Source organism: Cydia fagiglandana, chromosome 8 (genome assembly GCF_963556715.1).
Source record: "Cydia fagiglandana chromosome 8, ilCydFagi1.1, whole genome shotgun sequence".
Classification (NCBI taxonomy): Eukaryota; Metazoa; Arthropoda; class Insecta; order Lepidoptera; family Tortricidae; genus Cydia; species Cydia fagiglandana.
In genome coordinates this window covers 20,576,560-20,603,340 of record NC_085939.1, presented here as the reverse complement: position 1 = coordinate 20,603,340, position 26,781 = coordinate 20,576,560, and the positions used below count along the sequence as shown (strand labels likewise).

General features: G+C 41.2%; 1 protein-coding gene across 1 annotated transcript; it reads right to left on the bottom strand.

Moving 5' to 3' along the window:
- Nucleotides 1–21,622: 21,622 nt before the first annotated feature.
- LOC134666971 (uncharacterized) lies at nucleotides 21,623–22,726 on the bottom strand. The gene is made up of 2 exons (XM_063524282.1): nucleotides 22,643–22,726; nucleotides 21,623–21,891 (listed from the first exon to the last, which is right to left on the bottom strand). The coding sequence occupies exons 1-2, from the start codon at nucleotides 22,707–22,709 to the stop codon at nucleotides 21,623–21,625; spliced, it is 336 nt and encodes a 111-aa protein (XP_063380352.1). The 5' UTR covers nucleotides 22,710–22,726.
- Between the last annotated feature and the right edge of the window lie 4,055 nt (nucleotides 22,727–26,781).

Genomic DNA, 26,781 nt, shown 5'->3' with positions numbered 1-26,781 from the left:
TGGGGGCGACAGTATGTATGCGCAACGTTAGTTCCAAAAATCCCCACCAGCCCTGCCTGAGGGCGACAGTATGTATGCGCAACGTTAGTTCTAAAATTCTCCCGCCAGAGGGCGACAGTATGTATGCGCAACGTTAGTTCTAAAAATCTCCACCAGCCCTGCCTGGGGGCGACAGTATGTATGCACAACGTTAGTTCCAAAAATCCCCGCCAGCCCTGCCTGAGGGCGACAGTATGTATGCGTAACGTTAGTTCCAAAATTATCCGTCAGCCCTGCCTGGGGGCGACAGTATGTATGCGCAACGTTAGTTCTAAAAATCCCCACCAGCCCCGCCTGGGGGCGACAGTATGTATGCGCAACGTTAGTTCCTAAAATCCCCACCAGCCCTGCCTGGGGGCGACAGTATGTATGCGCAACGTTAGTTCCTAAAATTTCCGCCAGCCCCGCTGGAGGGCGACAGTATGTATGCGCAACGTTAGTTCACTCTACTCCCCGCTAGAGGCGCCACTGTGTATGCGCAACGTTAGTTCCAAAAATATCCGCCAGCCCCGCCGGAGGGCGACAGTATGTATGCGCAACGTTAGTTTCAAAACCATCCGCTATGAAATGAATAGATGTCTCCACTTTGTATGTGAGTTGTTGAATCGCTTAAATGAATAGATATCCCTAGTGGCGCCTTCGTCGGTGGACACCGCTAGTTAGTTCCAAAAATCCCCGCCAGGCCCGCCAGAGGGCGACAGTATGTATGCGCAACGTTAGTTCCAAAAATCCCCGCTAGCCCCGCCTGAGGGCGACAGTATGTATGCGCAACGTTAGTTCTAAACTTTCCCCGCCAGAGGGCGACTGTATGTATGCGCAACGTTAGTTCTAAAACCATCCGCTATGATATGTATAGATGAGCAGCCGTCTGAGTATTTCTAAAAAAGTCCGCAGAGTCAGAGGGGGTTCATGGTAAGTTAATTAATCTTGGTCAAGCAAATCTAGTCAGTAGAAAAAGGCGGCAATTTGAAAAATCGTGGGCTACCAACACTACGTTTGAATAGTTCGAAAATCGTGTGTCATTTATATCTTATCTGTGGAACTGTTTTGTTTACATTTCATCGCTGTTCGATGTACATTCCTGCCTTTTGTTCGTTTCCTAGGGTTACCATACTTTAGTTTGCTTTACATTGCTTCTGACATATCCGGCTTGACAGACTATCGATTCGCTTAACAATATAGATGTCGCTAGTGGCGCCTCGTCAGTGGACACCGCTAGTTAGTTCCAAAAACATCCGCTATGAAATTGCAAAAAGGCCCATCATGTTTGTTTTAAAATATGAGACATATATCGGCGTTTTTTTTAATACCACGTCAGTGGCAAACAAGCAGACGACCCCACCTGACAGTAAGCAGTCACCGTAGCCCATGGACGCCTGCGAATTCAATAGTTTACACGGATGCACTTTTATTTGCGGTTGGTTTTGTCGCTTGTGCTTATCAAATGTATGGAGTTTGTAGTTTACCAACCGTAAAGGGGTTTTTCTTTTATTATACCACATTGGTGGCAAATAAGCATACAGTCCGTCTGATGGTAAGTTGTTACCGTAGCCTTTGGACGCCTGCAACTCCAGGGTGGATACAAGCGCGCTGCCGACTGCCCAAAGATTCAATAACTTTGTTTTAAAATATGAGGCTTATATCGGCGTTTTTTTTAATACCACGTCAGTGGCAAACAAGCAGACGACCCCACCTGACAGTAAGCAGTCACCGTAGCCCATGGACGCCTGCGAATTCAATAGTTTACACGGATGCACTTTTATTTGCGGTTGGTTTTGTCGCTTGTGCTTATCAAATGTATGGAGTTTGTAGTTTACCAACCGTAAAGGGGTTTTTCTTTTATTATACCACATTGGTGGCAAATAAGCATACAGTCCGTCTGATGGTAAGTTGTTACCGTAGCCTTTGGACGCCTGCAACTCCAGGGTGGATACAAGCGCGCTGCCGACTGCCCAAAGATTCAATAACTTTGTTTTAAAATATGAGGCTTATATCGGCGTTTTTTTTAATACCACGTCAGTGGCAAACAAGCAGACGACCTCGCCTGACAGTAAGCAGTCACCGTAGCCCATGGACGCCTGCGAATTCTATTGTTACCACGGATGCATTTTTATTTGCGGTTGGTTTTGTCGCTTGTGCTTATCAAATGTATGGAGTTTGTAGTTTACCGACCGCAAAAAGATCCAGATTTTTTTTTTTATATACTACGTCGGTGGCAAACAAGCATCCGGCTCACCTGATGGTAAGCAGCCACCGTAGCCTTTGGACGCTTGCAAGTTCAGACTTTTGAAACCTATACATCATCATCATCATCATCATTATTATCATTAGACCCTCAGGAAAACCTCGACAGGGGACACCTCCGGCCCCCCTGCTCATGAAGTATTTAGGGTTTCTAGCACACTTATTTACGGTTGATTTTGTCTCTTTTGGTTATCAAATGTAGTTTGTAGTTTGCAGACTGCAAAAAGGCCCAGATTTTTTTTTTTTTAATAATACGTCGGTGGCAAACAAGCATCCGGCTCACATGATGGTAAGCAGTCAACGTAGCCTATGGATGCCTGCAACTTTAGAGTTGTTACATGCGCGTTGCCGACTGCAAAAAGGTTCAATTAGTTTTTTTCTTTTTTTATATACCACGTCGGTGGCAAACAAGCACACGGCCCGTCTGGTAGTGAGCAGTCACCGTAGCCTATGGACGCCTGCAATTTCGAGATGTTACATGCGCGTTGCCGATCGTTGAGATGTAGACCGTGACGTTCGAAAACAAAAAGTCGTATGTGACTGTAAACTTCCATTCACCGTAGAATTTGACAGATAGAGAGAGTTTGATGTATTTGTATGAAATTATAAGCAAATATCAGCCGTCATGAATTAAGTATTGTAACCTTAGTCAGATAATGAAGCTTATTTGAAAGATTATTAACTCTAAGTACTAGAAATAAAGTAGATTTTACTAATGCTGTAATTCTGTAATGCGACATGGTCATGAAACTCGTGCGATGTTGGGGGTATACTCTTCAATCTTTTCAATCGGAATGGTCAGAGGTCAGAGTTCAGAGGTCAGAAAGTCCGTGAGGGACAGAACATACGCAAAGTGACGAAATTGAAAACACGTTTTAATATACCTGACAACATATCAAGCATAACCTACGTAACTTGGTCGGGTTATTTGTTACCTAACATAAACCATACTAAATTCACTGTGGGGAATTAAAAAAAAATGTGAGAATGTGACAAGGACAAACAATAATAACGCTTTCTCTGCTACTCCTACTGAAAGATTACATAAGACTATCTCGTTTGGTCATTTCCCCCTCCCCCTCCCCCTCCCCCCACCAGTTCCAATTATAATATCATAAATGAGATCACAATACCTGCAACCTGTAACTGACGCATACGCTTTCTAAAATTAATTAAAAAATCAGAAAATAACAATGGAGTACGTCATTGAACTCGTTGCGAGGCTGTGGTTTAGTAACAAGGGGTTAGGGTACAATTATAAATGTGGAGATAACGAAGAAACAAATATTGCATTCATCTCATCAATCGAGGCGCTGGCACCTGACGTGGACATTTACAAGTGGGAGGCGGCCCGGATCGATCTCAAGAAGCTGATCAAAGAACTTCTGGAGGAGAGGAGCATCCTTCAGTTACACTCGGGATACCATGCGGAGGGGCTTTTGCTGGAGGTGCTAAGAAAACACAACATTAGATCATTCCTCTCCGTGCCTCTTAAACAGAAAACTTTAATCTGGAAAGACGCGGGGGTGTGGTTCGTAGAGGTGACCAACCCGAAAATCATCAAGAGAACTTATGTGTTTTTTGACTTCGAATAAGTGTACGTCTGTGTATGTCTGAAATAAAAAAATGTTTAAAAGTGAATGACTATTTATTTATTTAGATATTTTATAATGTTCCCAATGCGAGTACAAAAAAGAAATGCAAAAGCTGGTTTTTCAAAATTCGTTGTTAAGGGGCTCCTTGGCGCTAATGACATTCGATCTGAATCCCTTAGTTTTCTAATGTTTTTGAAGTGAGAACTTCTTTAGCGGCGCTGGGCACTTTCTGAGGGGGGAAAAAATTATAAACTCGAGACAGCGATCACGTGATCGTAACGTTTAGATGGCCACTCAATTAGATGTTAATTAAATCAATAAAGAAAAACTCAATGACATTACATGAAAAAGGTTCTAATCTTGTACGGGTTGAAATACGAGGATCTCACAGTTACATTCAAACTTTATATCACTCAAATATAATTCAATAAAGCTACATCTTGATGAAATCGCTAATAAATGTGAACTCTAGTAATGGTGAATAAAACTCAAAATATCATGATCAAATATATTTAGATGCGAGATCTGCAAGGTAACTTTACAATTTCTATTCGAATTTTAAAGAATTAACTGTACAAATTTGAATTTCTAATTTTAAACAAGCTCACTGACCAGCAATTTCGGACTAAAGTTTTTCAATAGAAAGGAGGATGGGTCAATTATACATAGTGCTGCAGACATTTTGGACTAGTCATTGAGTTTTCACTTCTGTCGGCACTCCCGGAGTGCAATCCGTTGTTTTTTTGTAGCTATAATAGCAACGACTTTTAGCAATATAGTATGCCATATTTACTTCAAAGTTCATTGTCTTCGAGATATTCGACATCAAGTTGAACAATTTTAGGCCAATAACCTGGTTTTCTGGCCATAGCTTTTGTGTTAATTATTGTAAAATTGACATTTCTGACCAGTTTTTAGAGACGTCAAAGACGAACCCAAATATGCAGATTTCGTTCATGTAAGATCCTTCACAGCAATCCAGTTACGAAAAAAGTGTTATTTTTAGACAATGTTTAAAAAAATCATAAAAAAAAATAGTATTCATTAGTTTCAAAATCCGGTAGACAAGAATGGAGATTAAAGATTGAAGAACAGATAGCCATTTGTCTTATAATTCTATCTGTAGTGTAAATGTAGAAGTAAAGGCTTAAAACTTGTCAAATATCGGTGAGGTTGTGTACTGGTAAAAGCTGATTACTGTGGATAATAGTATGTAGAGCAATGTCTCAGAGTTACTAAGCGTGTGTCATCATCGTCGTTAAAAATATATCAAGTCTCGATTTCAAACAAAAACAAGACCTAACCTAATCAAAGCAAGTGCTATACCATCTACATATTATGCATAGTAGGTTCTGCCATCTTGTGGGTCCCATTGGAAGCATAAACGTCACATTTACGTCTCACGCCAAAAATCAGATGGCTCCTATGCTGTATAGTTCATGCATGCTCCCTATTGTCAGTTCAGTACGGTGGCGCTTAAGCAATGTCAATGTGAAAACAAATCCGTTTAAAATTACAAGGAGGGATTTCATATCATCGCTAAGTAGGCGAAAGTGTGTCTGTCTGTCTGTCTGTCTGTCTGTTACCTCTTCACGCTTAAGCCGCTGAACCGATTTAGTTGAAATTTGGTATAGAGATAGTTCGAGTCCTGGAGAAAATCAGGGAAATCATTCCTGAAGAGAGTGCAAAGGCGGGTGGAATTGAAAGGGTTAATGGCATTGCCTAATAATTGAAGTAAGCAATGAGCATATTGAATGATTGCTATTAGCATTATCTAGGCGCTATACCTACTTTAGCTGCTGTCACTAATTCCACGCAGACGAAGTCGCGGACAAAAGCTAGTATTTCAATATTTTCGCTAGGATTTTTTTTATTGTTTAGTACAAAAATCAACTTTACTTAAATGTAATAAGGTTGACATCTATGTTGCGGGGTAGCAGAACTTCTGTGATTGTAGATCAACTATGCAACGCTGATGGGCTACTCGTATCTTCAAAAATAAAAATCGTAGATGCAATTTCGACATAATTTCCTTTACTGTAAAGTTCAAATTATTGTAATGGGCTAGGGCTCATAGGATAATCTCTTTCGAAATAAGAAAATATGGTCAATCATCCTTTAGATAGCGTTGCGTTTGTAGTAGTGTGCATGTTGACGACATAGGTTTCCAGACCGCAGAGAAGCATTATATATTTGTTAATGCCTGGAAGATTGAGGCCTGTCTGCCCATGCTGATGCTCTGAGCTTATTGAATTGCCTTTCTTGGAACTCTTCAACGTACTTTCGGTCATTGGTTCATTTGTCTTAGAGTTTGGTAAAATGACATTCGGTGTATATGTTCAGTGGGCATGCTAAGGGTTATATTTGCAAAAACCCAGGCGTTGACTTTGGTTAATGCTTGAGAGCTTCATGTGCATTTGGCCTGTTTAGTGTCCATTTTACAGACGCACTGCTTGCCACCATTTGAATATTGTCTTTAGAGCTCTTTGCATTAGGTTGGATATCGTGTGGAAGAAGAAGTTTTGGGTAGAAACGATGTTAGACTAATAATGGACTGACGGATATAGGCTGTCAGTAGTCCTTTTTCCCTGCTTTTGCTATGAAGTTTACCTTGACCCGAGTCCAATTATCTGGTACGATTCACCACGTGAAACTTGCTCTGAATATTATGGCCAGATGCAGATTGCTGTAAAAGCGCCGCTGATTTAAATCAAAAAGTTTGGTCTAAAGATGTTTGTTGCTATATTCCAGTCGATATTGCGTGCCACTGTGGATTCGAGGATTCCTATGGGCGCAAAGCTGTGTTTATTACTGGTTGAGTATGAACCGGGGAAGTGGGTGTCTCTGAGCAAGTTCCTCTTCCGTGTTCATAAATGTGCCATCTAGTGTTTAAGGAGACCGAGATAGTTGGTTGGTGTCTTGGAGAGTATTATGTAAGTTCATGCTCCTTTATGAGTTTGGGCAATATCAGGAGGCACCCCGTACGATTGCCCTGTCTAGACGGAACCTTCTCCATTATCTTATTTTTGCCTCCCATATTTGTTTATTATATTCAGTCAATGCTCTATGATACCCGTAGTACCATACCCATTCTGTTAACAATTAAAACAGATCAATTCCAAAACCTGTTCTGTTGTGATCTGTTCTGTTCTATCTTGTTCTGTTCTTTTATGTTCTGTTCTACCTTGTTCTGTTCTGTTCTATCTTTTTCTGTTCTAACCTGTTCTGTTGAGAGCTGTTCTGTTGTGATCTGTTCTGTTCTAACCTGATCTGTTATGATCTGTTCTGTTGTGACCTGTTCTGTTGTGACTTGTTCTGTTGCCGCGCGCACCCGAGTTGCATACATTGCCATTGTTAGTAGCTCGGTACCACTTACAGGGCTAGCGGGTCTTATTTGAAATGTTCTTTGTCTTATGGGCAGTTGTGTTAAAATCTGTCACAACCCTACTGTGTTCTTATGAGGTGTCTGCATTAACGAAATCATCAAGGGCGTCGGTTCACTGTTACTTTTTTTACTGTGGTTCCGTCTAGACAGGGCAATCGTACGGGGTGCCTCCTGATATTGCCCAAACTCATAAAGGAGCATGAACTTACATAATACTCTCCAAGACACCAACCAACTATCTCGGTCTCCTTAAACACTAGATGGCACATTTATGAACACGGAAGAGGAACTTGCTCAGAGACACCCACTTCCCCGGTTCATACTCAACCAGTAATAAACACAGCTTTGCGCCCATAGGAATCCTCGAATCCACAGTGGCACGCAATATCGACTGGAATATAGCAACAAACATCTTTAGACCAAACTTTTTGATTTAAATCAGCGGCGCTTTTACAGCAATCTGCATCTGGCCATAATATTCAGAGCAAGTTTCACGTGGTGAATCGTACCAGATAATTGGACTCGGGTCAAGGTAAACTTCATAGCAAAAGCAGGGAAAAAGGACTACTGACAGCCTATATCCGTCAGTCCATTATTAGTCTAACATCGTTTCTACCCAAAACTTCTTCTTCCACACGATATCCAACCTAATGCAAAGAGCTCTAAAGACAATATTCAAATGGTGGCAAGCAGTGCGTCTGTAAAATGGACACTAAACAGGCCAAATGCACATGAAGCTCTCAAGCATTAACCAAAGTCAACGCCTGGGTTTTTGCAAATATAACCCTTAGCATGCCCACTGAACATATACACCGAATGTCATTTTACCAAACTCTAAGACAAATGAACCAATGACCGAAAGTACGTTGAAGAGTTCCAAGAAAGGCAATTCAATAAGCTCAGAGCATCAGCATGGGCAGACAGGCCTCAATCTTCCAGGCATTAACAAATATATAATGCTTCTCTGCGGTCTGGAAACCTATGTCGTCAACATGCACACTACTACAAACGCAACGCTATCTAAAGGATGATTGACCATATTTTCTTATTTCGAAAGAGATTATCCTATGAGCCCTAGCCCATTACAATAATTTGAACTTTACAGTAAAGGAAATTATGTCGAAATTGCATCTACGATTTTTATTTTTGAAGATACGAGTAGCCCATCAGCGTTGCATAGTTGATCTACAATCACAGAAGTTCTGCTACCCCGCAACATAGATGTCAACCTTATTACATTTAAGTAAAGTTGATTTTTGTACTAAACAATAAAAAAAATCCTAGCGAAAATATTGAAATACTAGCTTTTGTCCGCGACTTCGTCTGCGTGGAATTAGTGACAGCAGCTAAAGTAGGTATAGCGCCTAGATAATGCTAATAGCAATCATTCAATATGCTCATTGCTTACTTCAATTATTAGGCAATGCCATTAACCCTTTCAATTCCACCCGCCTTTGCACTCTCTTCAGGAATGATTTCCCTGATTTTCTCCAGGACTCGAACTATCTCTATACCAAATTTCAACTAAATCGGTTCAGCGGCTTAAGCGTGAAGAGGTAACAGACAGACAGACAGACAGACAGACACACTTTCGCCTACTTAGCGATGATATGAAATCCCTCCTTGTAATTTTAAACGGATTTGTTTTCACATTGACATTGCTTAAGCGCCACCGTACTGAACTGACAATAGGGAGCATGCATGAACTATACAGCATAGGAGCCATCTGATTTTTGGCGTGAGACGTAAATGTGACGTTTATGCTTCCAATGGGACCCACAAGATGGCAGAACCTACTATGCATAATATGTAGATGGTATAGCACTTGCTTTGATTAGGTTAGGTCTTGTTTTTGTTTGAAATCGAGACTTGATATATTTTTAACGACGATGATGACACACGCTTAGTAACTCTGAGACATTGCTCTACATACTATTATCCACAGTAATCAGCTTTTACCAGTACACAACCTCACCGATATTTGACAAGTTTTAAGCCTTTACTTCTACATTTACACTACAGATAGAATTATAAGACAAATGGCTATCTGTTCTTCAATCTTTAATCTCCATTCTTGTCTACCGGATTTTGAAACTAATGAATACTATTTTTTTTATGATTTTTTTAAACATTGTCTAAAAATAACACTTTTTTCGTAACTGGATTGCTGTGAAGGATCTTACATGAACGAAATCTGCATATTTGGGTTCGTCTTTGACGTCTCTAAAAACTGGTCAGAAATGTCAATTTTACAATAATTAACACAAAAGCTATGGCCAGAAAACCAGGTTATTGGCCTAAAATTGTTCAACTTGATGTCGAATATCTCGAAGACAATGAACTTTGAAGTAAATATGGCATACTATATTGCTAAAAGTCGTTGCTATTATAGCTACAAAAAAACAACGGATTGCACTCCGGGAGTGCCGACAGAAGTGAAAACTCAATGACTAGTCCAAAATGTCTGCAGCACTATGTATAATTGACCCATCCTCCTTTCTATTGAAAAACTTTAGTCCGAAATTGCTGGTCAGTGAGCTTGTTTAAAATTAGAAATTCAAATTTGTACAGTTAATTCTTTAAAATTCGAATAGAAATTGTAAAGTTACCTTGCAGATCTCGCATCTAAATATATTTGATCATGATATTTTGAGTTTTATTCACCATTACTAGAGTTCACATTTATTAGCGATTTCATCAAGATGTAGCTTTATTGAATTATATTTGAGTGATATAAAGTTTGAATGTAACTGTGAGATCCTCGTATTTCAACCCGTACAAGATTAGAACCTTTTTCATGTAATGTCATTGAGTTTTTCTTTATTGATTTAATTAACATCTAATTGAGTGGCCATCTAAACGTTACGATCACGTGATCGCTGTCTCGAGTTTATAATTTTTTCCCCCCTCAGAAAGTGCCCAGCGCCGCTAAAGAAGTTCTCACTTCAAAAACATTAGAAAACTAAGGGATTCAGATCGAATGTCATTAGCGCCAAGGAGCCCCTTAACAACGAATTTTGAAAAACCAGCTTTTGCATTTCTTTTTTGTACTCGCATTGGGAACATTATAAAATATCTAAATAAATAAATAGTCATTCACTTTTAAACATTTTTTTATTTCAGACATACACAGACGTACACTTATTCGAAGTCAAAAAACACATAAGTTCTCTTGATGATTTTCGGGTTGGTCACCTCTACGAACCACACCCCCGCGTCTTTCCAGATTAAAGTTTTCTGTTTAAGAGGCACGGAGAGGAATGATCTAATGTTGTGTTTTCTTAGCACCTCCAGCAAAAGCCCCTCCGCATGGTATCCCGAGTGTAACTGAAGGATGCTCCTCTCCTCCAGAAGTTCTTTGATCAGCTTCTTGAGATCGATCCGGGCCGCCTCCCACTTGTAAATGTCCACGTCAGGTGCCAGCGCCTCGATTGATGAGATGAATGCAATATTTGTTTCTTCGTTATCTCCACATTTATAATTGTACCCTAACCCCTTGTTACTAAACCACAGCCTCGCAACGAGTTCAATGACGTACTCCATTGTTATTTTCTGATTTTTTAATTAATTTTAGAAAGCGTATGCGTCAGTTACAGGTTGCAGGTATTGTGATCTCATTTATGATATTATAATTGGAACTGGTGGGGGGAGGGGGAGGGGGAGGGGGAAATGACCAAACGAGATAGTCTTATGTAATCTTTCAGTAGGAGTAGCAGAGAAAGCGTTATTATTGTTTGTCCTTGTCACATTCTCACATTTTTTTTTAATTCCCCACAGTGAATTTAGTATGGTTTATGTTAGGTAACAAATAACCCGACCAAGTTACGTAGGTTATGCTTGATATGTTGTCAGGTATATTAAAACGTGTTTTCAATTTTGTCACTTTGCGTATGTTCTGTCCCTCACGGACTTTCTGACCTCTGAACTCTGACCTCTGACCATTCCGATTGAAAAGATTGAAGAGTATACCCCCAACATCGCACGAGTTTCATGACCATGTCGCATTACAGAATTACAGCATTAGTAAAATCTACTTTATTTCTAGTACTTAGAGTTAATAATCTTTCAAATAAGCTTCATTATCTGACTAAGGTTACAATACTTAATTCATGACGGCTGATATTTGCTTATAATTTCATACAAATACATCAAACTCTCTCTATCTGTCAAATTCTACGGTGAATGGAAGTTTACAGTCACATACGACTTTTTGTTTTCGAACGTCACGGTCTACATCTCAACGATCGGCAACGCGCATGTAACATCTCGAAATTGCAGGCGTCCATAGGCTACGGTGACTGCTCACTACCAGACGGGCCGTGTGCTTGTTTGCCACCGACGTGGTATATAAAAAAAGAAAAAAACTTATTGAACCTTTTTGCAGTCGGCAACGCGCATGTAACAACTCTAAAGTTGCAGGCATCCATAGGCTACGTTGACTGCTTACCATCATGTGAGCCGGATGCTTGTTTGCCACCGACGTATTATTAAAAAAAAAAAAAATCTGGGCCTTTTTGCAGTCTGCAAACTACAAACTACATTTGATAACCAAAAGAGACAAAATCAACCGTAAATAAGTGTGCTAGAAACCCTAAATACTTCATGAGCAGGGGGGCCGGAGGTGTCCCCTGTCGAGGTTTTCCTGAGGGTCTAATGATAATAATGATGATGATGATGATGATGTATAGGTTTCAAAAGTCTGAACTTGCAAGCGTCCAAAGGCTACGGTGGCTGCTTACCATCAGGTGAGCCGGATGCTTGTTTGCCACCGACGTAGTATATAAAAAAAAAAAAAATCTGGGCCTTTTTGCAGTCTGCAAACTACAAACTACATTTGATAACCAAAAGAGACAAAATCAACCGTAAATAAGTGTGCTAGAAACCCTAAATACTAAATGAGCAGGGGGGCCGGAGGTGTCCCCTGTCGAGGTTTTCCTGAGGGTCTAATGATAATAATGATGATGATGATGATGATGATGTATAGGTTTCAAAAGTCTGAACTTGCAAGCGTCCAAAGGCTACGGTGGCTGCTTACCATCAGGTGAGCCGGATGCTTGTTTGCCACCGACGTAGTATATAAAAAAAAAATCTGGATCTTTTTGCGGTCGGTAAACTACAAACTCCATACATTTGATAAGCACAAGCGACAAAACCAACCGCAAATAAAAATACATCCGTGGTAACAATAGAATTCGCAGGCGTCCATGGGCTACGGTGACTGCTTACTGTCAGGTGGGGTCGTCTGCTTGTTTGCCACTGACGTGGTATTAAAAAAAACGCCGATATAAGCCTCATATCTTAAAACAAAGTTATTGAATCTTTGGGCAGTCGGCAGCGCGCTTGTATCCACCCTGGAGTTGCAGGCGTCCAAAGGCTACGGTAACAACTTACCATCAGACGGACTGTATGCTTATTTGCCACCAATGTGGTATAATAAAAGAAAAACCCCTTTACGGTTGGTAAACTACAAACTCCATACATTTGATAAGCACAAGCGACAAAACCAACCGCAAATAAAAGTGCATCCGTGTAAACTATTGAATTCGCAGGCGTCCATGGGCTACGGTGACTGCTTACTGTCAGGTGGGGTCGTCTGCTTGTTTGCCACTGACGTGGTATTAAAAAAAACGCCGATATAAGCCTCATATTTTAAAACAAAGTTATTGAATCTTTGGGCAGTCGGCAGCGCGCTTGTATCCACCCTGGAGTTGCAGGCGTCCAAAGGCTACGGTAACAACTTACCATCAGACGGACTGTATGCTTATTTGCCACCAATGTGGTATAATAAAAGAAAAACCCCTTTACGGTTGGTAAACTACAAAACAGCTGTTTCCATACATTTGATAAGCACAAGCGACAAAACCAACCGCAAATAAAAGTGCATCCGTGTAAACTATAGAATTCGCAGGCGTTCATAGGCTACGGTGACTGCTTACTGCCAGGCGGGGTCGTCTGCTTGTTTGCCACTGACGTGGTATTAACAAAAAACGCCGATATATGTCTCATATTTTAAAACAAACATGATGGGCCTTTTTGCAATTTCATAGCGGATGTTTTTGGAACTAACTAGCGGTGTCCACTGACGAGGCGCCACTAGCGACATCTATATTGTTAAGCGAATCGATAGTCTGTCAAGCCGGATATGTCAGAAGCAATGTAAAGCAAACTAAAGTATTTATGGTAACCCTAGGAAACGAACAAAAGGCAGGAATGTACATCGAACAGCGATGAAATGTAAACAAAATAGTTCCACAGATAAGATATAAATGACACACGATTTTCGAACTATTCAAACGTAGTGTTGGTAGCCCACGATTTTTCAAATTTGCCGCCTTTTTCTACTGACTAGATTTGCTTGACCAAGATTAATTAACTTACCATGAACCCCCTCTGACTCTGCGGACTTTTTTAGAAATACTCAGACGGCTGCTCATCTATACATATCATAGCGGATGGTTTTGGAACTAACGTTGCGCATACATACTGTCGCCCTCTGGCGGGCCTGGCGGGGATTTTTGGAACTAACTAGCGGTGTCCACCGACGAAGGCGCCACTAGGGATATCTATTCATTTAAGCGATTCAACAACTCACATACAAAGTGGAGACATCTATTCATTTCATAGCGGATGGTTTTGAAACTAACGTTGCGCATACATACTGTCGCCCTCCGGCGGGGCTGGCGGAAATTTTAGGAACTAACGTTGCGCATACATACTGTCGCCCCCAGGCAAGGCTGGTGGGGATTTTTAGAACTAACGTTGCGCATACATACTGTCGCCCTATGGCCGGGCTGGCGGAAATTTTTGGAACTAACGTTGCGCATACATACTGTCGCCCTCAGCCGGGGATTTTTGGAACTAACGTCGCGCATACATACTGTCGCCCTTGAGCGGGGCTGGCGGGGATTTTTGGAATTAACATTGCGCATACATACTGTCGCCCTCTGGCGGGGCTGGCGGGGATTTTTGGAATTAACTAGCGGTGTCCACCGACGAAGGCGCCACTAGCGATATCTATTCATTTAAGCGATTCAACAACTCACATACAAAGTGGAGACATCTAAACATTTCATAGCGGATGGTTTTGGAACTAACGTTGCGCATACATACTGTCGCCCTCTGGCGGGGGATTTTTAGAACTAACCTTGCGCATACATACTGTCGCCCTCCAGCGGGGCTGGCGGAAATTTTAGGAACTAACGTTGCGCGTACATACTGTCGCCCTCTGGCAGGGCTGGCGGATAATTTTGGAACTAACGTTACGCATACATACTGTCGCCCTCAGGCAGGGCTGGTGGGGATTTTAGGAACTAACGTTGCGCATACATACTGTCGCCCCCAGGCGGGGCTGGTGGGGATTTTTAGAACTAACCTTGCGCATACATACTGTCGCCCTCAGGCAGGGCTGGCGGGGATTTTTGGAACTAACGTTGCGCATACATACTGTCGCCCCCAGGCAGGGCTGGAGGGGATTTTTGGAACTAACGTTGCGCATACATACTGTCGCCCCCAGGCAGGGCTGGTGGGGATTTTTGGAACTAACGTTGCGCATACATACTGTCGCCCCCACGCAGGGCTGGTGGGGATTTTTGGAACTAACGTTGCGCATACATACTGTCGCCCCCAGGCAGGGCTGGCGGATAATTTTGGAACTAACGTTACGCATACATACTGTCGCCCCCAGGCAGGGCTGGTGGGGATTTTTGGAACTAACGTTGCGCATACATACTGTCGCCCCCAGGCAGGGCTGGTGGGGATTTTTAGAACTAACCTTGTGCATACACAGTGGCGCCTCTAGCGGGGAGTAGAGTGAACTAACCAGCGGCGCATACATACTGTCGCCCTCCGGCGGGGCTGGCGGATATTTTCGGAACTAACGTTGCGCATAGACAGTGGCGCCTCTAGCGGGGAGTAGAGTGAACTAACCAGTGGCGCCATCTAGCGGAGACCTTTGGAACTAACGTTGCGCATAGACAGTGGCGCCATCTAGCGGGGAGTAGGGTGAACTAAATTGTCACTACCTTGCGCATACATACTGTCGCCCTCTGGCGGAAAAGTTCTGGTCTCGGAGCGGCATAAACACACTACTAATAATAATGGCATTCAATTTTTTTTTTAAATCTATCATACATAACCGGGATTCGAACATGGTCAATATTCTTGTTGTTTGTTTGTATGGAAACTTTTAAACGATGCGTGATAGGTGGGGGGTGCTCGACCAAATATCATAGAGGGCCCCGAGACAAAACAAAGTACATAAAAAAAAATCAAAATGGCCGACTTTTTTTTTTTTCAAGTTGGTCCGAGCGCACTGAGATTCGGCATGCGGCGAGCCTGGGGGCCCAAGATTACAATATCAAAAAAATATTTTTGGAAAAATTCAAAATGGCGGCGGACACGGGCAAAGTAAAATTTTCAAGTAGGATAAGCGAGCCCGAAGGGCGAGCTTCATGCCGGGAGGCCGAAGGCCGACCCCGGTGGAAGGCCGAATGCCCTGAGCCTCCACCCCGACTCCCAAAATGCGAGGCCGAAGGCCGAACTGCGTGAATTCGGTGCTTCCAAGCGTTCTACCAAGTTAACTGTCTTGATGACCGAAGCCGCACGGCGAAGCGTCGAGGCTTGCGAAGGCCGAAGGCCGAGCTCTGCGTAGGGCCGAAGGCCCGAAGCGTCACACGAGAGGGAAGTTGGAGCGTAAACACGACCCAACACTTTTCCTATTGGGAGTCGCTTTTTGGGCGTCGGGGTGGAGGCTTCGGGCCTTCGGCCCTCCACCGGGGTCGGCCTTCGGCCTCCCGGCCTGAAGCTCACCCTTCAGGCTGGCTTAACCTACTTGGAAATTTGTCTTTGCCCGTGTCCGCCGCCATTTTGGATTTTTCCAAAAATATTTTTTTGACATTGTAATCTTGGGCCTTCAGGCTCGCCGCATGCCAATTCTCAGCGCGCTCGGACCAACTTGAAAAAATTAAAAAAAAAGTCGGCCGTTTTGATTTTTTTTAAGGTACTTTGTTTTGTCTCGGGGCCCTCTATGATATTTGGTCGAGCACCCCCCACCTATCACGCATCGTTTAAAAGTTGCCATACAAACAAACAACAAGAATATTGACCATGTTCGAATCCCGGTTATGTATGATAGAATTAAAAAAAAAATTGAATGCCATTATGATTAAATCTAAAATCGAAGCCATGGTTCCTAAGAACAGATTTTGCTATCTCTTATAGTTTCTGACTTCTCCATACTGACCCATTTAGATTGATCACCCTGTATATTATAAAATATGCGAAAGTTTGTATTTTATGGACATTTGTTTGCCCATCACACAAAAACGGCTGAACGTAGGTACGAGTATTTCGCTCAGAGGCACATTTTAAAATTTGAATTTTATTCCCTCCTGCGGGCGCTCCGACTGCGGAACGAGCTCTCTGCGAAGGTTTAGTTAGGTATCTTAAGCGATTACAACATGGGGTTATCTAAAAAAGGAATGTACCTACAGGTTTTTAAAGGGGTGGCAACGCGACAGGCGTCCATAGGCTACAGTGACCGTTTAGTTTGGAGCTAGATAGATCTGTATATGATTGTCCCAAATATTCATTAATTTAGAAAATTCACAATTTCTACATTTCTACAAATTTTTTTTTAACTAATTGTATTCGTCCCACTCTTGGGCCTGTTCCTACGCCTGTGGGCTATAGTTCCCACTGCCCACACTGTCCCAATGGGTTGGTGTCTTCATATTAAATACCTAAATACACTTATAATTTTCTTTCGCACATGTACGAGTACCTATTTTTCGAGGTTTCCTCACAACATTTTCCTTTGCTGAAAAGCTATTGATCAAATCATATTCCGCACATAAGTTCTGAAAAACTCATTGGTACGAGCCAGGATTTGAACCCGTGACCTCCGGATTGAAAGTCGGACGTCAGATCCACTCGGCCAAAATACCTCAATATTTCTACAAAATGTTACAAATAACAACATTACCGCATTCAATGCTAATTATGGTATAAAGCAAACCTCTGAACTAAGTGAGTGGGCTTCAACAACATAAATTTCCTTTAAACAAATTAAACAAAAACAAACTTAGGCCTGACTTATTAAACTCCAACAGAATTACATCGCGAGTACAAAGCGGAGAGAGAAAAGTAGGTATTTAAGTAGGTAGGTAAAAATTCCTAGGCTTTGACGAAGGGGCAGCCCTACCGCAGCCCTAGGGCTGGGTATGGGTTAGGGCTCACCACTACCAACCAACTCGCTTCATATATGTATTTTGTATTTCCTTATTTCAGTTTAAATAAACCGGTTGTTCCATAAAAAAAAGAAAAGTAGGTATTTCATATAGTTAAGTGTAGGTATAGACAGTAGCGTAGCCTCGCGCCCTAAGAAGGGCCTCGTATAAGGCCCCTTCGGTCACAGTGAAAGAAAAGGGCCTCGCAGATGCGACTTCGCCCACGGCTAGATTAATTCACGCGGTACGGGAGTTCAAATTTTACATACAACCCCCCCACAGTTCACCGGCAGGCTACGGCTTTGTTTATTGGGGTGGTTTTCTTCAAACAACCTACTGTCCTATTACCAGAAAACAAAATTACCAGAACGACCGCTTAAAAAGAAATTAACTCAAACCACAAAGGAACGTACCGAAATTAGCCGTTTAAAACGTATTTTTGTTTGGTTAATTACGTTACGTTGCTAAATAACGTTACGGGTAACGTTATTGTATTGCCTCGACTTTGTAATTAATGCCTGTAACGGTTTTGGGAATTTAATTTGTGCGTGTCAAAGTTTGGAGTTTGGGACTTTGTTTTGTTGTTTGGACAAATCTTATTGGTTTTGACGTAGAGTCATTACAACTCCCGTCATCGTCAAATGTACAATCAAAGAATTTAATTTCCTACCCATTTTGTACTTTGTCACAGTGATAATTATTATTGATTGTCACACTGACAAGGTACCTACGAACTGGCCCCTGTTTCACCAACGTGACAGGTGCGACGAATTGTAAAATCACTGTTGCTGACGTCACAGGCATCCATGGGCTACGGTTACCGCTTACCATCGGGCGGGCCGTATTCCTGTTTGCCACCATCATTGTATTATTTAAAAAAAACTTTATGATATCGGAAAAAAACAGATATTTATCTTGCTAAGTTTATGACAATTGTCACAAGAAACACTACAATTGTCACGAAATTCCGACATATAACTCATTACCTGTCAAGAATTACCTACAATTCTTCTAAATCTTTGACAATTGTCAGAAACTTCGCAGGAGAAATATCTGTTTTATTGATGGTAAGTGGTAATCGTAGCCCATGGATGCCTGTGACGTCAGCAACAGTGATTTTACAATTCGTCGCACCTGTCACCGATGTGAAATTGGGGCCTGGGTCGGAAATAGGGACCGTGCGCGTTGGAAGCTCTGTCATCTTGTGGCCTGAGCGGCTACCGCGAAAACCGAAATTCGCAAATTGCGGGCATCTTTCTCTTTTACTCCAACGTAGGCGTAATTAGAGTGACAGAGAAAAATCCCCGCAATTTGCGAACTTCGATTTTCGCGGTTATAGCCCTGAATCAGAAACATATTATGTGGGCATGTACCGGTCTACATTGCCAAAGCAACTAAAGTGTTATCATCTACCGTTCTCGTCGGTACATTTCCTTGTGCATAGTAGGTTCTGCCATCTTGTGGGCTACATCGGAAGCATAAACGACACATTTATGCCTCGCGCCAAAAATCTGACGGCTCATATGCTGGGCAGCATATTATGATAGCTTATAGCTTATGGGCATTTTCACTTAATTTAACACCGGTTAGCAATCGTTACAAAACTGACGGTCAATGTCAAATCCCATACATTTTGTCAGGAATGTAACGGTTAGACGTTACTGAAACACGACTTAAGTCGCGCTTAACTTGTACAAGTTAAATGAAAATGCCCTTATAGTTCGTGCACGGGGCTTTCTCTAGTGGTTTTCATATTGATTGTCATTCTGACAAAGTACGAAATGGATAGAAAATGACATTATTTGACTGTACTTGAAAACCCAAGAAATTACGTTTTTTTTTTTTAATTTTGTAAATTTTTCTTTCTTGAGCCTGTTAGTACCCCTCCCCCTAATAAATCCTACTGATTGTGGGGTAAATATACGCTTCTCCATATTTCCTTACCCCTTGAGCTTGCTTATGAGTCGGCTTATACACAGGAAATTAAAAGAGATTTTACTAGAGTGGGTAAATATCATAATCTTCGCACAGTGTTAAGGCGACTATCTACAATTGCAAAATTTTCAATTTGGGTAGTCTAAGATTTTTTTTCAAGCTATGTAGGTATAATGACCACCTGGCGGGCCGTATTGCCTCTTTTCTTTGCCTCTGTGTATAGAAGTATTTTTTTAAAATGTGTTTTTTTATGTTATTCTTGATTTATTAAAGCTTTGTACTTACAAACAACATAAAAAAAGGTTCAAGAACTAGACTAGTGTTAGGCAGGGATCGGCAAACTTTTGAGAAGAATAGCCAAAGGCAGAGTTGAAATAAATGAAATAAAATCACGAGTTTTAGGCATTTTCAAGAGTCGCAAATGCTGTTTTCAGTTTTCCAATCTGGGGGCAACGTTTCGGCCAGCGGCAGAACAGATGCCATGGGCAAATGTTTCGTAGTGGAGTCTCGTATTAGAAAAAATGTCGGCGGCAGTGTCAAACAGTTAGAGATAGGTCTTCATACGCTACATGTACCTACGGTATAAATTCCCTAAGGGCCATATTTATTTAATGTTTTCACGGCCGCTTCAAGATATTATTGGTCAGCATGTTTAGACGTTTACGTATACTACTTATTGAAGTTTCTTATATTCATTTTCGCGAGCCCGAGCGACCGGAAGCGACTTGTTCATAGTATAATCAAGGTCATCGAGGTTCCCAGTCGCCTTAAAACACTTCCCATAAAGAGGGCTGTGCATGACTTTATTACCGTTGAGCGCAGCCTTATTTTCTTAAAGGGTAGCTTTGCAGTTAAACTTAAGACAGTTAAGTTAACGTCGTAAACTCCAGTTTAGAGCTACATAGGTTATGTTAGTACTTAGTTTTATAGGCACTAAGATGTGGGCTAGCTCGTAAAGTTCCTTTGGCTTTAGAAAGCTAGTTCTGGTGGGCGAGTGGTTGAGTCAATTTTTAAATTATTTTATTTTCGCAATATTATTCTATAATACCTACAGATTTACAATTTCATCACACGTGTGTTTGGGGCCAGAAATGTCAGCTGGGTTGTCTACCTAAGAAGGGAATCTAAAGGCCCCTGTGGTTCTCTTATTTATCGCCGAAAATGGTATGGCCGATTATCACTTCCCAACTCACGTTTGGCGGAATTTTATTTCGCCGAATTTTCATTTCCCAATTTATCAAATGGTTTTTTTTTATTTGCCAACCGCACAGTTGCCAACTAAACGTTTGGTCTGTGTTTTATAATGCCAATTTTCAAAATGCCAACTTTCATGTCGTAGAATGTTTTAGTTGGCATAATATACACTTAGTTGTTTATTGTCTACAAATCGTTTCATTTGGTCAGACTGTGCCAAAGGGGGGCCGTTTTGTAGGAATAACTTTTCTCTAAAATCAAAAACGGCCGAGATATTTGACACGAAAGTTGGGATATTTGACCCGAAAGTTGCTGTGTAATTACGTTTTTTAGGTTGTTGAAAAAAAAATAACCTCGACGACTAAGGCGGGAGCAAAGCTCCCGCCTTAGTCTTCTAACCTAACCATATCCAAGTCGGCTCTGCCCCGGAAGGTCCTGCTCGCTCGCTTCGCTCGCTCACTGCCACTGGCTTCAAATATTAAAATATACATTATAAAAAGTCGAACAACTCGGCCATTTTTGATTGTTTGGTATGTATCTTTTTCTTATTTGTAACTTGCCTAATGTATGAAAAGCGAACTGTAGCTTCAACGAAACGTTATTCGTCCAAGAGTTGTTCGACCAAGTGAAAGATTTGACAAATGATAAGTCTCCCAAAAGTTTAGAGGCGTTATAATAATCTGCTTTACAATAATTCTACCAATTGAAACGTTGTCATACAAAAATTTGCTAATCGTTAGTTGTCAAAGTGAAACGTCGGCGAAATGTTGGTTGGCAAATGAAATTCCGCCAAAAATAGTTCTGCGAAAAGGCAGAACACCGGCCCCTGTACATATTGGGCCAACGCAGGCCAGTCCAAGGGACGCAGCTATGTGGTAGAATGAGATAACAATATCACTTGCTCCCTCTAACGCATAAATGCGTCTGGCCCACGCTGGCCCAATATGTACAGGGGCCTTAAAATGTATGAGTGTTTTATTGCATTGGTTGGTAGGTATACATATTTATGAATGACGATTTACGGCCCTTCCTCTATTATTGTACTTGTAATATGTTTTTCTCGTAAACTGTCTTCTTGATCTCGATGGTAATCCCGGTGGTGGAGCGCATATCTTCACACACTCGTTGGTATCCACGTCCCGGTATAGGCCAGGTCTACACCAGCAGTCGCAAGTGTGTTTGGGCCAGAAGTGTGAGCTGGGGGGCGCGCAGGTCGGCTCTGTGCCGCAGTTGGGACCAGGGTTATACTCGTTTGAAGGACATTTTGGTGAGGCTGTAAAATAAAATAGATTGTTTAGATAAAAGATTTTTTCACCACACCAGCTCGGCAAGGCTTACTTTGCACTTCAAAAACTGATAGCAAAGTTGCATTTTATTCACATGTGAGGCAAAGTAAACAAATGCAAAATTTGAGTCGTTTTCTTATGTTTGCTGGTAGAATTGACTTTTAAATGATGATTTTGGATGACAAATATTTAATAACATTCATTTGGATTTGATTTGGTTTGATTTTGTTTGATATTTTACATTTAATATTTGCTTCGGGTTGGTGTGGTGAAAAAATTTGTGTTTCACTCGGGGGCAAATTTTGTTTAACCCTCGTGCTTTGAAACCCTCGCATCAATATTAGCACGAGCGATTAAACAACAACTTTGCACCCTTGTAAAACAAATAACTATTATTCTTGACAGATACAAACATGTACAGGTAACAAAAACAGAAGAATAGAACAATAGAACATTAAGTGCCCATCATTAAATGGCCAACCAAGTACAAATTTAGTCCATACAATGAGTATGACCACTGGGCGAGGTTTTCGACAGAGTTGTTAAATTCTCTAATGACTCCTCTACACGATAGCCCAGCGCTGGACCAGCGAGATGGCCATGCGATGGTTGAGAGCACGCATTATGGAATAGGCCGACGTGTAGATGCATACGCATACGCACGATACGCACAATCGCTGGCATGATGGCCCATCGTGTAGAGTAGCCATAAGGTGACTATAAACTAAAAAGACTTACCGATGTGAGCCAAATAGCCCAGTTCTGACAAATATACCACAATAAGAAACACAATACAGAACTTCATCGTATCACGAAAGCAAATGACAATATAGTCTTAATTGTCTTCATTAAGTATAACAGCTATCACCGGATGCAGAGTTAAGGCCAATACACACGAAATGCTAATGTAATGCAGCATGACTACAGGCCACTGAGTTGACATGCGCGTGCTTGCCGATTATGTAGGTAATAGGTATGTATCTAATGGCTCCTCTAAACGATGGGCCAACGCCGGCCACTCCAAGGGACGCAGCCATGCGGTAGAATGAGATAGCAATATCACTTGCTCCCTCTAACGCATAAATGCGTCCCTTGGAGTGGCCGCCGTTGGCCCACCGTGTAGAGGAGCCATAATATACATTTCTAAGTCTTACTGTTTAGCAAGACCCAGTACCACTACTGCAACTAGTGTAAATTTTATTCGATTAGATAGCGGGATGTGACGATGACGTACGCATTTGCGTTAAGTGGCATTTTGTATGGGATTTAGATAGTTTGCAAAACGTCCCGCTTGGCGCGCTGTTTTCATACAAAAATAGACATAGGTAGACAACTCAAACGCGAACGCACGTCACGCTATCAAATGAAGTTTACGCTAGGGGTTCTAGTCACGCTATCGAATGAAGTTTACACTAGGGGTTCTAGTCACGCTATCGAATGAAGTTTACACTAGGGGTTCTAGTCACGCTATCGAATGAAGTTTACACTAGGGGTTCTAGTCACGCTATCGAATGAAGTTTACACTAGGGGTTCTAGTCACGCTATCGAATGAAGTTTACACTAGGGGTTCTAGTCACGCTATCGAATGAAGTTTACACTAGGGGTTCTAGTCACGCTATCGAATGAAGTTTACACTAGGGGTTCTAGTCACGCTATCGAATGAAGTTTACACTAGGGGTTCTAGTCACGCTATCGAATGAAGTTTACACTAGGGGTTCTAGTGTACTTCAGCCTTTAAAGTCATTAATCATTATCTAAGACAATACATTTTAAATTATTTGTCGAAATGTACTAATTCTTCTATGATAGGCCTATCTGTAATGGCATATGTCATTATGGCGCTTGAAAACATTATGTTGTATCCAAAAGATCCGTTTTAAAATTAACTAGCCTCCGCCAATGACTATGTTCGCACCTTTATTTTTTTTATTATACCCAAATCGCTATAAGTCTACCACTACCACAGTCTATACCTACAGTCTCTATACAGTCATTCGACGAGGGGAGACGGGCGGGTCGCGTGCACCCGAGCTGCATATGTACATCGTTGTCATAGCTCGGTACACGTTAATGGTCGTTGGCCTTTTTCTTCTTAAACCAGTGGTTCTTAACCTTTTCAGTCCGGTCACCCCTATGACTAACTAGGGAACCTGATTTTACCCCTCCTCCCAATGGTAATAAAAAATAAAACTTGTACGTTTGTTGTATTATTATATTAGGTTAGTTTATTACCCCCGTAAAATACCAGTTTTACCCCCACGGGGGTAATTACCCCCAGGTTAAGAACCACTGTCTTAAACCCTAAAATAGTCGATCTTAAAGGTATTTTGTACATTAACATGCAACCGTTTACTAAACAATGCTCTTTCGTCCCAGTCATTAATTGAACAGCAAATATCTAGTACCTATTATAAACCTTATAGGATAGGGTGTCGTACGAGGCGACTAAGTCCACAAACGAAGTAAGAAGCTATTTCGTCACAGGGGAGATGGTCCTCTTAGCATTGTTTTGCAATCCATCTAGGAGAAGGATACTCCAAAATAAAACCCGGAATGGAGTTTCCGTAAGGCGCGAGTAGGGTCCAACCTGAAATATGCGGCAGATTCCTGCAGCTGACCTGTCTCCACACGTATTGGCTCGCCTTTCCTGTGGCATAAGACAGTGAAGCCGAGAGGGTAATGCAGGTGCTGGGCATCCCTGCGTTTCCTTAATTCCGTCCCAGGCGGTGTAATGTATGTTACACCATAAATCGTCTGCAATAGACGTAAAGGCCAATGATGATGATGATTATAAACCTTACGTGTTTGCAATAAAGTCGAAAATGGTTTAACCGTTCCAATAATAGACGCTGTTCTCACATATCGAGTTTCCGTAATCGAGTTTTAATCGATTCAACTATCGCTTAGATATAGGTCAATCGATTAACCATAGAGAATTGGAGAGTTCAATGGAATCTATTAGAATAGAACCTGCAAGTTGATTGCCGCCAGAACCCCTAGCCTTCTAAGGCCTACTTGCACCATTCTACTAACCCGAGGTTAACCGGTTAAACCTGGAGCTACCATGGTTACCAGTACAATTTGACACTAGGTTAATGGTTTAACCCCGGATTATTGGGATGGTGCATGTGGGCCTAACTCTTGAGTTAGTTTAAAAAGAACAACCTCCTAAGTCCTGAGTTCCTTTAAAAAGAACAAATTAAAATCGAAATTTGAACAATAATGGGATAAAAGAAGGTTCCAAATTCAACACTGCAAAAATGACTCTGGGTCCTAGGAGGCTAGAGATGGACCAAGGAAAGTCTGCAACGATTTTGGTAACACACGCGGTGCAAGTGTTATTTATACGTCATAAATAATTAATAAGAAGACTGACGTTTAAAATAACACTTGCACTGAGTGTGCTGTCAAAATCGTTGCAGACTTTTCTTGGTCTAACTCTAGTGTAAACATTCGATAGCGTGACGATCTATTTTTGTATGGGATTTTGAACAGCGCGCCAAGCGGGTCGTTTTGGAAACTCAAAATCCGGCTGTAGACCAGGCCATCGCTCTGACTGTGATCTGTACCCCTAGTGTAGGTACATTTCATTCGATAGCGCGTTTGCGTTAATTGTCATTCTGTATGTGATTTTGAGTTTCCAAAATGTCCCGCTTGACGTCCCATACAAAAATAGACATATTAACACAAATGTGAACGCTCGTCACGCTAACAAATGAAATTTACTCTAGGGGTTCTGCTAGTGACCCATAGTCACGATTCCGAGTCTCACCTTAGTAATACAGTAAAATTATACATTTTGCGTTTGCGTCAAATCCGGTAGTTCTGATTTTTTGCAGGCTTGTTTATGATGTTGGCCCAATGAATAATCGAAGTTTGTGACCTCGAGCGCCGAACGCAACTTTGTCAAAAATCGAATAAACCGCAATTTTTTTTTTGATTTGGGCGATTATAACCCTAAAGTACTAGTTTTGATAGTAACTTCCTAGGGCGTTTTTAAAGTAGACTAAATTTGCTACAATAAGACACTAGAATTGTCTCTGTACATCTAATATTTTCCGAGATAAAGCCTTTCAAAATGTTATAATTTTACATCAGTTCTTAGCTATAATAGTAGTAGTAGTAGTAGGTTAGGTAGGTAATTTATATGGAATTCATCACCGCCACGTTCTACAAAATATTTATATTCCATAAAAAAATGTATGAGTACCTATTTTGAAAAAAAAAAAAAAATTATTGAAAATAAATATTTTGTAGAACGTGGCGGTGATGAATTCCATATAAATTACCTACCTAACCCTTATATTATAGCTAAGAATTGATGTAAATTTATAAAATTTTAAAAGGCTTTATCTCGAAAAATATTAGATGTACAGAGACAATTCTAGTGTTTTACAGAGATGTGACTTATTTGAAATACTTGTATTTAAAATGCAAATACAAAATGCAAAATACCTATTTTGTATTTTGTATTTAAATACCTTTTGAAGAAAACTATTTTGTATTTTATTTGAAATAGTTTTTGGGACCTATTTTCTATTTTCAAAATACAAAATACTTTATAGTAGGTAGGTAGGAGTTACAATCTCTTCTGATGTTACAATCCTGGCAACTCTCTCATTCTTTTAACATGGAACTGTTGAATCTGTTTAGTAACGTCGCACATGACCACAAGCGTAGCGAGTGGTTAAAAAAGTGGAATCTTGAGTGTTGGGAGGGTTTCAAGGCACGAGAGGAGAACAAACTTTTCTGCCCTGGTGAAACACAAACGAGACGTTTTCATCACACTAACGAGAGGCATTATACTAGCTGTGAAACATTACAAATTAATGCTTTAATAGTTGGCCTATAAAAACCATCATCCATACCTACATCCT